The 13,463-nt window shown below is 43.3% G+C and overlaps 1 protein-coding gene across 5 annotated transcripts in view; it reads right to left on the bottom strand.

Moving 5' to 3' along the window:
• Nid2l1 (nidogen 2 like 1) overlaps positions 1 to 13,395 on the bottom strand; it is a 63,847-nt gene extending 50,452 nt beyond the window's left edge. For 2 of the 5 annotated variants that reach the window (XM_087635876.1, XM_087635882.1), the window contains exons 1-2: positions 13,123 to 13,395; positions 12,285 to 12,411 (exon numbers count right to left, since the gene is read on the bottom strand). In XM_087635876.1, the coding sequence (XP_087492002.1) occupies positions 12,285 to 12,411; positions 13,123 to 13,347 (352 nt within the window). In that variant the 5' untranslated portion in view covers positions 13,348 to 13,395. Of the gene's footprint in view, positions 1 to 8,681; positions 9,101 to 12,284; positions 12,412 to 13,103 lie in introns of those variants that run through there. The other 3 variants (XM_087635873.1, XM_087635890.1, XM_087635883.1) reach the window with 3 other exon arrangements.
• Between the last annotated feature and the right edge of the window lie 68 nt (positions 13,396 to 13,463).

The raw sequence follows: 13,463 nt of genomic DNA, 5'->3' as shown, positions 1-13,463 counted from the left end.
AATCACGAGTAGCCATTCTTGATGTAAAAGCACGAGGTAGCTTTATTAACGAGATCCCGGGTCTTAGCGGGATTCCGGGTGGACATGTATCTCACACAGGAGACAGAGGAATCGACCCCGAGTCTCCAAACTCAGGGGTTTATATAGGGGAGGTTAGGGGCATTCTCGAGGTTACACATGATTGGTCAATTCAAATGGTGCACAGTTACATTCGGCGCGAAATTACATCAGCAAGGAGTACGTGCTCTCTAGCAGCTCGGCAGGCAGGTAGGGTGGCTCATCTCACTCAGGGGGGTGAAGGAAGGGGAGGGGGTGGCTACAGATGGTCAATGTCCTTGGGGCTGATAGCTGGCTTGGCAAGTCCTATCTCTGGCTCTCCCTCAGGCATGTCGGTCCCTGCACATCCTGACTCTGATAATGAGTAACCTTTTTAAAACTCTAGTTCTACAATATATGAAGAGATCTTAAATGACAAATATGTATCTGTCAACTGCACGGGTTAAAAAAAAATGACACTGACATACATATTGACAGTAATTTGCTGTCAATTGGGGGCAAACATACCCAACTATGACCATCAAGAAGACTCAAAATTAAGAAAGATTTGGGTAGTAATACTCAATAAAGGAAGACAAGTGCCTAAATGATCAGAAAGGAATAAATCTAGATTGGGTAAATGAAAACTCAGAAAGAAATTATATGGTATAAAAAAAAAGGAAAATAAAATTAATTAAATAAGTAAATAATTGGGGGCCAGAAACAGATGGAACAATATCACTGGGCAAAATATTGTAGGTGAATAGGTGTCTTACAGTTTTATTGCTGTGAAGAGACACCATTACTGAGTCAACTTTGATAAGGAAAACTGACATTGGACTGGCTTACACTCTCAGAAATTTAGTCCATTATCGCCATGGTGGGAAGCACGGCAGCATTCAGGGAGGCATCGTGCTGGAGAAGAAGCTAAGAGTTCTACATCTTCATCTGAAGGCACGAGCAGGAGACTGTGTCGACACTGGTCATAGCTTGAATATAGAGACCTCACAGCCCACTTTCCCAGTGACCCACTTCCTCCAACATGGCTACACATACTCCAACAAGGCCCCACCTCCTGATAGTGCCACTCCTTATACAACAAGCATTCAAGCATATGAGCCTATGGTGGTGATTCCTATTCAAATCATCACAGCAGATAAGCATTCACACAGGGAGTTCATAGCTAAAACTATATAAAAATTATAATTTCCAGATATCTTCACCAACCCACCAGACAAACTACTCATTCATTCCAGAGACTAGACCCAGGAAGAGTAGATAGAGCTGGTAGAAGAGGCAACCAATACAAAGGGGTAACTCTGTGATACCCTTTCTAGACTGACAATTATGGCCCTTTCCTGACCTTCTTTGACAAATCCAAAAATGTTCTCTGCTATGTATGTACCCTTTCTCAAGCAAGAAAAAACAGATCTTTCTCTAGGAAATCACAAGCATGCACCCCAAAGGACCTCAGGGCCAACCCTAATCCTGAGTCCCTGTATGAAGACCCTGAGAGATGAAGTGAAGTCTGGGATACTTCTTCAGACTCCAACATGTTGGAAGCGCCAAACCTGTGATTTCTGCCAGGGAGAGTTGCTTACATGGCATAGAACCAGCCTGGAAGAGATATATTTTACAGGCAGAAAGATGGAGGGATGGTGCCATCTAAGCCTCTGATATCAGATATTAAGCTAGAGCCCTGGTTCTCAAACTTCCTAATGCTGTGACCCTTCAATACAATTCCTTATGTTGTGGTGAACCCAACCATAAAATTATCTTTGTTGCTACTTCATAACTGTAATTTTTCTACTGTCATGAATCATAATTTAAATATATGTTTACAGATGGTCTTAGGGAGCCCCTGTAAATGGGTCATGACACACAGGTGGGAAGTCTGACCTAGGGGACTTGATGTTTACATGCTGCCTTATCAGTCTTGCTTAGTCCAGCATTTTCTGACTATGCCCCCATTCCTCCTTTTAGGAAATAGTAATATATATCTTTTCCACTATATGTTGAAATTAATTCACTTTTCGAATTCACAGGGTTTTATCGAGACTGTGGAAGACCATGGGGACTTCTGAAGTAGGATTAAATATACTTAGTATTTTAACAATGGCCTTTGGAGCCTGGGAGGGAAATGTGGTGGTTTGAATGAGAATATCTCCCATAGGCTCAAATGTCTGAACCCTGGTGGTGACTTTACAGGCTATACCTTGCTAGGGGCTAGCTCTGAGGCTATTATATATTGACTAGCCCCAATTCCTGTTCACTCTCTCTGCTTCATATTTGGGGTTTAACATGTGATCTCTCAGCGCCCTGCCATGATGGTCTCATGGAAGCCCAACCAAAATAACCTCTTCCATAAACTGGCTTGGTCATGGTATTTCATTATAGCAGCAGAAAAGCAAATAAGTCCGGCTATAAGTAGTTGAAGATTAAAACAAATTTTTTCTTAATCTTCAAAAGTTCATGATAAAATTGGGCACAAAACCAGTAAAAAGCTCTCAACATCTCTAACCATTAATATAGACAGCAATTCCTCTAAATATTGCGTTGTGCCATCCTCCTGCTTAACAGAACAAATGGTTCCTCCAGCTTCTAGAACAAGACAGCCAGGTGCTCATCCTACAACCAAGAAAAGACATTCCAATAAACAGCAGGTTCAGCTCCCTGCCACAAAAATAACTTTAAAATCCCAACACACTTACAAATACAATTTCATGTTTTATTACACTGTTTTGATTAGTTTGCTTCTTTTTCTCCATCTTTCTTAACTTGGGTATTTCTTATTTACATTTCAATTGTTATTCCCTTTCCCAGTTTCCAGGACAAAATCCCCCTAACCCCTCCCCCTCACCTTCTATATGGGTGTTCCCCTAACCATCCTCCCCTCATTATGACCCTCCCCCCAACAATCACATTCACTGGGGATTCAGCGTTGGCAGGACCAAGTGCTTCCCCTTCCACTGGTGCTCTTACTAGACTATTCATTGCTACCTATGCAGTTGGAGCACAGGGTCAGTCCATGTATACTCTTTGGGTACTGGCTTACTCCCTGGAAACTCTGGTTGGTTGGGATTGTTGTTCATATGGGATCTCAAGCCCCTTCAAGCTTTTTAAGTCTTTTCTAAGATTCCTTCAGTGGGGATCCCATTCTCAGTTCAGTGGTTTGCTGCTGGCATTTGCCTATGTATTTGCTGTATTCTGGGTGTGTCTCTCAGCAGAGATCTACATCTGGTTCCTGTCAGCCTGCACTTCTTTGCTTCATCCATCTTATCTAGTTTGGTGGCTGTATATGTATGGGCCACATGTGGGGCAGGCTCTGAATGGGTGTTCCTTCTGCCTCTGTTCTAAATTTTGCCTCCCTATTCCCTCCCACGGGTATTCTTATTCCCCTTTTAAGAAAGAATGATGCATTCGTATTTTGGTCATCCTTCTTGGGTTTCTTGTGTTCTGTGCACCTAGGGTAATTCAAGCATTTGGGCTAATATCTACTTATCAATGAGTGCATACCATGTGTGTTTTTCTGTGATTGGCTAACTTCACTCAGGATGATATTTTCCAGTTCCATCCATTTGCTTATGAATTTCATAAAGTCATTGTTTTTGATAGCTGAGTAGTATTCCATTGTGTAGATGCACCACATTTTTTTTTTATCCATTCCTCTATTGAAGGGCATCTGGGTTCATTCCAGCTTCTGGCTATTATAAATAAGGCTGCTTTAAACAGAGTGGAGCATGTGTCTTTGTTATATGTTAGGGTATCTTATGGGTATCTGCCCAAGAGAGGTATAGCTGGGTCCACAGGTAGTTCAATGTCTAATATTATGAGGAACCTCCAGACTGATTTCCAGAATGGTTGTACCAGTCTGCAATCCCACCGACAATGGAGGAGTGTTCCTCTTTCTCCACATTCTCGCCAGTATCTGCTGTCACCTGAGTTTTTGATCTTAGCCAGTCACTGGTGTGAGGTGGAATGTCAGGGTTGTTTTGATTTGCATTTCCCTTGTGACTAAAGATGTTGAACATTTCTTTAGTTGTTTCTCAGTCATTCGGCATTCCTCAGCTGTGGATTCTTTGTTTAGCTCTGAGCCCTATTTTTTAATATGGTTATTTGTCTCCCTGCAGTCTAATTTCATGAGTTCTTTGTATTTTTTGGATATAAGCCCTCTATTGGTTGTAGGATTAGTAAAGATCTTTTCCCAATCTGTAGGTTGCCATTTTGTCCTTACAACTGTGTCCTTTGCCTTATAGAAGCTTTGCAGATTTATGAGATCCCATTTGTCAATTCTTGATCTTAGAGTATAAGCTATTGGTGTTTTGTTCAGGAAGTTTTCTCCAGGGGCTATGTGTTCAAGGTTTTTCCCCACTTCTTCTTCTATAAGTTTGAGTGTATCTGGTTTGATGTGGAGGTCCTTGATCCACTTGGACTTAAGCTTTGTACGGGGTGATAAGAATGGATAGATCTACATTCTTCTACATGCTTACCTCCATTTGAACCAGCACCATTTTCTAAAAATGCTATCTTTTTTCCTTGGCTCCTTTGTCAAAACTCAAGTGACCATAGGTGTGTGGGTTCATTTCTGGGTCTTCAATTCTATTCCACTGGTCTATCTGTCTGTCTCTATACCAATACCATACAGTTTTTATCACTATTGCTCTGTAATACTGCTTGAGTTCAGGGATAGTGATTTCCCCGGAAGTCTTTTTATTGTTGAGGATAGTTTTAGCTACCCTGGGTTTTTTTGTTATTGAGGAAAATTTGCAAGTTGTTCTGTCTACCTCTATGAAGAATTCTCTTGGAATTTTGATGGGGATTGCATTAAATCTGAAGCAGTCATTAAAAGGATGAAGAAGAACTAACTAACACTAAGGATATTTGAAAAAGCCATATGAAGGGCCAGAGAGATGGACAGTTAAGGGCACAGGCTGCTCTTCCAGAGGTCCTGGGTTCAATTCCCATCACCTACTTGCCCACGGTAACTCACCCCTGCTTGTAACTTCAGTTGCAGGACTTCTGACAGCCTCATACAGACATACAAGTAGGTAAAACGTCCACGAACATTAAAATACAAAAGCCATATGAAAAGCTACTTCCCAACTTACAACGAACGTTACAAGGTGGGTAATTCTCCTTCCATTGGCTACAAGTTCTCAAAAAGTCCAGAGCTAGATGTAGGACACCTTGCTCTCAAGTTGTTGGTCGAGGATGTCACAGAGATGATACCAGAGTTGTCAATTCTCATTGCTCAGGGCTACCCATCAGAATGTGATGGTAAGATCATATAGCTGATGACACCACACAAGTAGGTCAAAGAACTTGAAGAAATCACAGAGACCTGCCTGCACAGTACTTAGCAGGAAGCTTCCACCCCTGCTAGCTTTATGATGCTAGAAGTTGCTATGCAGACTATTCTCACTCCACTGTGACTACTCAGGGCTACATAACAAAAGCCCTGGCAAGATGTACTCATGGGTGCTCCATAAATGGCAGGAATGCATTGAGGATCACCAATCATTTTCTGGGTGGATTCAAGGTCTGCACTACAAGAGGAAACTTTTGCCTGGCATTGTAAATCTGGTCAGGAAACCATGGCAGAGAGGCTCATAAGTCCTGGGAGTGAACCATAACTACTATTTTCTTAAATGGATATATAGTATCAAACTATACCAGTTACAAGCTCATAGATTAACACAGCTCTCAGTGGTCATTGGGGGAGCATCTTCATACAGTGGATGGTAGTTAATACACATTCATAACTAGTCCGAGTATTGAGAATGAACTCTCTGTGGAGAGCTCAACCACAGAAGTTCCCGCCGTATCAAGTTCCCTCAAGGCTCAGGGATATTGGAAAGAAAAGAGGTGGAAAGAGTTTAAGAGCCAAAGGTCGGAAGGAGTTGGATCAAAACAATGACATGTTCTCATGATATGGTTGTTGAACTCACAAACTCAGTGCAGTTGGTGTCCAGCAGAAGAGCAAACCACTCAACAATCCCACACAGATGTGGTAGGGCACTGAAGCCCCTGCCTGCAGCTGAGAAGATTCTGTCACCTGAGAACTGCTAGGGGAGGGTTTTCTTCAGGGGTATGGTCCCTAGTGAGTGGACCATCCTGCAGTGGTGGCCCCTCACTCATGAGTAGGCTTCGCTGTATTCAAGGGATTATTAGAACAAATACAGGGGGTGAAGTGGATATACTGACATATACTGTAGTAATGTATGAAATTCTCAACAAATTACATTAAAACAGGTATTTAAAAGTGGTAAGGTTGTAAGCTTCTCCAGTCCAAACTCTTTTGAGAGTTCTGGACAAGGAACAAAATTGACTTGCTCATTCCTATACCCTCAGTTTTTATTTTGTGTCTGAACGGCTTCCCATCCATATATCATATTAGCCCCCATGCATGCACCCACCCATGCATCCATCCGTCTATGCATCCATCCATCGATGCATCCATCCATCGATGCATCCAGCAAGCCATGCATCCATCTATGCATCCATCTATCCATCCATGCATCCAACATCCATGCATCCATCCATCTATGCATCCATCCAGCATCCATCCAGCAAGCCATGCATCCATCCATCTATGCATGCATCCATCCAGCATGCATCCAGCCAGGCAGCCATGCATCCATCCATCCATCCATGAATCCAACATCTGTGCATCCAGCAAGACATGCATCCATCCATCTATGCATCCACCCATTGCCTACTTCAGGCAACACTCAGTCAGGAAGCAGCTGATCAAAAGGCATCCTTACTGATTTCACAGCCAAACTCCCTTTCCTTTTCAATCTCTTTACAATGCGAGTTATCTTGTCACATTGCAGATGAAGAAAGAGACCCAGGGGCTTGCTTAAGGTCGGGCAATGATTAATGGTGGAAGCCAGCCAGACCCAACAGCTCATCCCCTGCAATAGACAGTCATCTGAACTCTACCAAACAAGCCATCCCAGGACACCTGCTCTGACTCAATCTCCCTTCCCAGGCTCAGCTCCACTAAGCCCTCTACACAGTGTTTAAGGGTCCCCACTCCTACTAAGTGCTTTGATGCTGTGTCCATATTTCCCTGCACCAAGAAAATCCTAACCAGCAAGCACTGCTTCCTGGGGGTCGAGGACTGTGATTCCCTGCAGAACCCCTTCCATCCTTCGGCACCCACTATGTTGGTTTTCCAGTATGTATTTGGCTCCTGTTGGTTGTCTGGTTTGGCTTTGGCCTCCACTCACTAACCCATCTGAATATTAATTCATCGGGGTTGGGTACCCACTAAACCACATTATGTTTGATGCTGCAGTCAGGACAGAGCCAAAAAACTATGCCCCAAGAGCCTGAATCATAGGAGAGAGAAACAGCCTGGACTGGAATTTTAGGAGAGTGACTAGGGACAGGCATGGTGGCAGAGGCCACAGAAAAAGGAGAGTGTCCAGGACATCAGAGTGGGGTAGGGTAGCATCACAGTGGCAGCCAATGAATGAAGATAAACACTGTGGGAGCCAAAGCAGACCTAGATGAGAGTTGGAGTCTGAATTACACCAGGGTGACTGTGGAATTACTCCCTGATATTTCATTTACTGAGTTTCAAAGGGACCTTTTCTGCCATTACCACCTTCTTCCACCAAAGAATTAGTTAAGGGATGCTCCACTGTCTTAGACTCTGTAGTTGGCTTCTCTCACTAGATCATATATGCTTTACAATTTAATAGGGAACTGGGGAGACATTTCTCTTACAAATACTCGCTTTATAAAGAAGTTGGATGACAAGAAGGGAAAGAAATCATTTATTGGTATCATTACCTCTTCATTTTGCTAAACAAGACAAACTGACACAGCAAGAACCTCAAAACTGAATACAAGGAACGAATGTGTCCTTGTGTTTTTTTCTGTTTTGTTCTAGAACATCTCAAATGTTACTTTTACCTTTCTGACACGTAATGCTAAAGTACAGCTTTGAGGTTTGGGTAATAAGACAAAGAAATGCAGATATTAATATGGTTCAAAGAAAAAAAAACTCTGTAGCTCCTCTGTATTCTCTGAATAGAAGAGTCTGCTTACCTTCCTTGTTTTAAAAAAAAAAAAGTTCATGAATTCAGTCCCCACATTCTACATTTGTTGCAGCTGTAGTCCTCAAGTATGTCATCTGTGGGGTTTGACCCTCCCCAGAAAGGTCAAAACCTCTAAGTTTCCAACTCAGGTACATGAAGAACATGCGTCATCCATCATCAGTCAGGGTAGGGCCAGAGGCTGCGAAAGCTTTATTTCAGTCACAACAAAGTTCAAGTAGGAGATAAAAAGCCGAACTAATAATCCCATCCTTAAATAACCAACTGTGGAGGCTCCTGGTATGGTGGCCACAATCAACTTCATGAGATAAGGGAGAACCAAGGTTCTAAATTTACAGAAATTCCATATGATAAGGGCTGTCTACATGAGGAGATCAGAAGGCAGTGGGGAGGAGGTCTAGGAATCAGTGAGGAGGCTGTGATGGGAGAGCCTGACTTTTAACCTGGAGATCTGCACATGCAGTGCCTTATTTGCTCTATGTCTTTTCTGTGTCACCTTTTGGCGAAGCACTCACTTCAGATGGCGAGTTTTTAATTTCCTCATCCCCACTAAAAGAGGCAAATAACAGAGGAGAAAACAACAAAAACTTCCTTTTAATATAGTTTATGATCCCAAAGTACATTCCGGAAGAGTTGAGCTGCTTGAAATCTGCCACACATGAACCCCTTGTCAGGGCTACAGACTTCCACACAGAATCACTAAGAGGCCACTTCATAGGCCCTGAAGAGCCCCTCCTTAGAGACTCCCTCTGTCTGACTCTTTTCCAAAGGGAAAGGTCCTCACATTCCTAGAGACAAGTTTTCCAAGAGTCCTCCACACCGGTTCTGAAGGTAAGCCCTCAGTTGCACTGCCAAAACCTGTACAAGAGTCATGGCCTCCCAACCTCCCCAAAGAGAAAGAGAGAGTGCCAGCTAGGAGAGGAGCTCTCCACAGGTTTGGGAGCAGTACAAAGAGGATCAGGTCAGAGTTGCCCAGCTGCAAGGTCTCCAGTTTCCTGTTGAGACAGAAAACCAGAAGGCTTCTCAAACATACCATCCAACAAGGGTAAAACATCAACCAGCAGAATGACATCTTTACAACAAGGGATTTGTCTATTCAGCCTTACCAAAATGATAACAAAATAAGAAATGAGGTGATTCCTTCCTGGGGGACAAAGTTCAATGCTCAGTCTTCCTTAAGGACACATTCTCTGGAAGTGTAAGGTCACTGATTCTGGCCTCCGATGTTTGGTTGTATGTTACTTTTTCCCCATTCCCATGGAGACACTGATGTGCTTAGGGTATTCCAAATTCACCCCTGTACTGCAGAGTTAAGAGAATGCCTAATGCTTTCACGATGGCATAGTGTATCCTCCTTCATATGTAGTCTTCAAGGACACCTAAGCAGTTTTCTTCAACCCATTTTCATATATCTAGTTATTCTCTATCCTCTCTTTCTTCACTGACATGTGGTAAATTTCACACGTACTGTTCCTGTGGACTCTAGCTCCATAAATTAAAAGCTCCAGCTAAATCCAAAGTTCTTGATCAACAACTGTCACCTCTGCACCAACTCAACACACACCATTCCATGTTAAAGCATCCAGGGACCAGCTGTGATGGATACTATTAGCTGTCAATCTGATGCTATCTACAGCCATCCAGGAAACAGTCACCAGGCATGTCTCTGATAAAGTATCTTGATTAGATTAATTAAGGAGGGAAGACCCACCCTAAATATAGACACCACTCAGGCTTGCACTGCATACAAAGAAGAAAGAAAGCTTAGAAACAACACCCATATTTCTCTGCTTCCTGGCTTCAGATACAATGTATCCATCCTTTTCTGAAGCAACTTCCACGCTCCCATCCCTCTCCCAGGATGCAGCCCAGACTAGGGCAAGCTCTCCTACCACTCACACTCAGTTTCCATTCCTGTGGTCCTTCCAACCCAACTGAAATTCCTCATCAACAAAAACCTTCGACATACTATCTAACTCAGTTATAGATAACACCCTCTTCCCCAGTGAGAACACAACAGCCTTCCCCTGACACCAAAAACACACAGAGCAACAATGACGACAACAACAACAACCACAACAACAGCAACAACAACAAAAAATGGTACCCATCATTACTCAGATCTTCCAGCCATAACCTCTTTGCTCTATGAAGTGACAGTTTAAGAAAACTCAGATTAACTAAATGTACATTTGTTTATTTTTGTAATGCAGTTGCACCATGCCATTCTTGCATGCCAGGTAGAACACTCTATCACACCCAATGTGAACATCCTGGAGGGAATGAAGAGAGCAGAAACATTTCACACTGTAAAGATATTATTCCTTTGATGTCATTTCCAGTTACTAATATTAATATTACTATACCAGATGTAAGAAAACTATGTAGAGATCACAGAATCTTCCAGGCAAAGGAGATTGGTGTGTGCCAAAATCTACCTCAAAAATAAAAAAAAAAATCTATCAAAGCAAGAGTTCAATCCCAGGGTCTTCAAAGTATTCAGAAGAGCCTTCCACAGGAGTAATTGAAACACATCTTGTGCTCAAAAACTCATCGAATGGAACAAGTCCTGAAGCACATTCAGCCTATGGCAATATCTGAAGAACAATATGGATGTTTGGAAAAGTTAAAAAACAAGAAAGCTACAGAATTTTCCCCACCAAATTCCCCTACAAAAAGATAAGAAAAACAAAGGGGAATAAACCCAAAACAGCAATATGGAAAACCCTCCATTTAAAAAGTACTTATAAAGAGGGCCAGAGAAGACTCGAAAGGTAAATAAATCCCTTGCCTTGAAATCCGAGTTCAGTTCCAGGAACCCATGTAAAAGGAGAGAACTGGTACTGGGAGGATCTCCTCCCAATCTCTGCATGTGCACCCTGCTACGTGCACACATAAATCATACAAAACCACATACCATACATGTCCTACACACATACCATACACACACCCCACATATATATCATGCACACACAAGTGGCCTCAATGCAGTATTCACATACAATACAAACACCACATACTCACACAAAATATGCACACACCATATGCACATAAACACACCATACAGACACACACAAGCACATACATCATGCACATACACACATCATTCACATAAACCATACACAGACACACACATCACACACAAACATACACAAACACACACATAATGCACAAATGCAGACATACACACACATCATGAACATGCAGACACACAATTTCATATACAGCATAAACATAGATTATTTACATACACACACACCATACATAGACATACATATTCACATGTATCATGTAAACATATTCGTACACATACATGCACACACAGAGAGAGAATAAAATGAAATAAAACAACCAAGTCCTTACATAAAGGAGTTCTACCACAAGATCGTTACATGGCCCTCTTCTGGCCCTACCAACACATGCAGACACAGAGAAAGACAAACACACACACACACACACACACACACACACACACACACGAATAAAATAAAAACCTTATAAAGCGTTTTATGCATTGATTATAGTAAAAACGTCACGGGAGCAACGTTAATGACAACTAGGAAGGGTGAGATTTTATACGGTTGTAATAAATGTTACAGAAATACACTGACCAGAGCATACTAAATAGCAGAACTAGCAAGTGAAACAGTAATATGGGCACTGTGGACCCACTGTTGTCAACGGCAACAATATTAAAGAAATAACAAGAAATGTACACACGAACCTACGGGTTATTTTTGGTTTCTCCAGACAGGGTTTCTCTGTATTTTGTCCTGGAACTCACTTGGTAGACCAGGCTCGCCTAGAACTCACAGAGATCTGTTTGCCTCTCTGACTCTGCTGGGATTGAAGGTGAGTGACACCACACCCAGCTCATACAACAACAAAAAAAAAGTTGTTCCTTTTTAAATTTCCCAAATTTTTAATTTTTTTGGTGAATATATGATTAGAAATATTTGTGTACTTATAGGTGATTCCAGAAAAAAGAAAAAAAAAACCTGTAAAGTGCCTTAAGTTCCCTCAGGGTCTTTGGTATCTGCACCTTAGTCCCTCATTTTACTAAGCGATTTACTTAGTGTTGAGGAGCAGAATCAAGGGAATGCCTCTTGGCCAATATCGTAGTTTCCTGTTCAAGCCCAACCCTTCTGTTTATTCAGCTGCAGGGTACCCCTTGCTTACCTCTCCAGACCACGCAGCCCCAAGCCTGTCCTCCTCCTAGGCACCCACTTGCTCCCAGGTGGCCAGGAAGAAGTGGGTATGGAGGAAGTGGGTAAGTCCTGGTGGAGATGATGCCATTGGTGCCCACCTACAATAAGACCACAGGGCGGTGAGACAGTTCAGCAGGTAAGGGCACTCTGCTGTCAAACCTGACGACTTGAGTTTTAGGACCCGACAGAGGGTGGGATAAAAAAAACAAAAACAAAAAAAAAAAAAAAAACTGGTTGTTCTCTGCTCTTCACATGCATGAGGTGGCACGTGAATCCCGCCCCACATAAACATTTTTAAAGGGCAAAACGGTGGTCGCTCAAACTGGTGGTGGGCAACCACCAGTCGAATGCACCTACGGTCCGAGTTCTACTTGAGTCAAGAAGACTCCCTCCTCTTTGCAGGTTGAGACACATCCAGGGTAACAAACTCAACTTTGGCACTGCGACCCACAGGTGCGGCCACTCTTGAACCCGCTCATCTTTCTCCACCAATGCACACCTTGGGCGCCGTGTCCTTAATTAGATTGCTAATTAAGTGTGCACAGTCTCCCAGCGCCCCTAAACACAAACCGCACTAGCAGCCTCAACTTCATCATCCTGCCTGGGAAGTCGAAGTAGAGGGGGACGGTTCCAGCTCTCCCTTGAAATGATCCTTATTCCTCCACAGTAGGGATCAAGAAGCTGCAGCGCCACTGCTAAGCCCGGTCCCCAGTGGCGATGAAAGTTAAACATTGAGGTTAGTTGCTCCACACCCTGGGAAGAAACTACAACCCCACACCAAGCCACGCACCTCTGGGAGCTGAACTTACGTAGAGGTTGCTGAACTGGTCACAGTAGAAGCATAGAGGTACTGCTAGCTTCACAGCTGGGGAGCTTTCCACGTTGCCCTCCCGTGGCAGCCGATCTCCCCACAACTCCCCGTAAGGAAAGAGCTCCACAGGACGCAGAGCCCCGGCTCGTGACAGCAGCACCAGCACCAGGAGCAGCGATAGGCGGTGTTGGCGCCTGGCTGTGGGGTCCCAAGACATGCTCATTCCTCCCTGGCTCTGCCCTCCACACCTCGAGTCTCTGCAGGCCACTGTGCCCGCCAGATGCCCACTCGGACCTTTGGTCCGCAATGTGGGCCCAAACACCGCGCTGATTGGCTACA

This window comes from Rattus norvegicus, chromosome 2, assembly GCF_021556685.1.
Source record: "Rattus norvegicus strain SHRSP/BbbUtx chromosome 2, alternate assembly SHRSP_T2T, whole genome shotgun sequence".
In the NCBI taxonomy this organism is placed as follows: Eukaryota; Metazoa; Chordata; class Mammalia; order Rodentia; family Muridae; genus Rattus; species Rattus norvegicus.
This window is presented reverse-complemented; position numbering and strand designations above follow the sequence as displayed.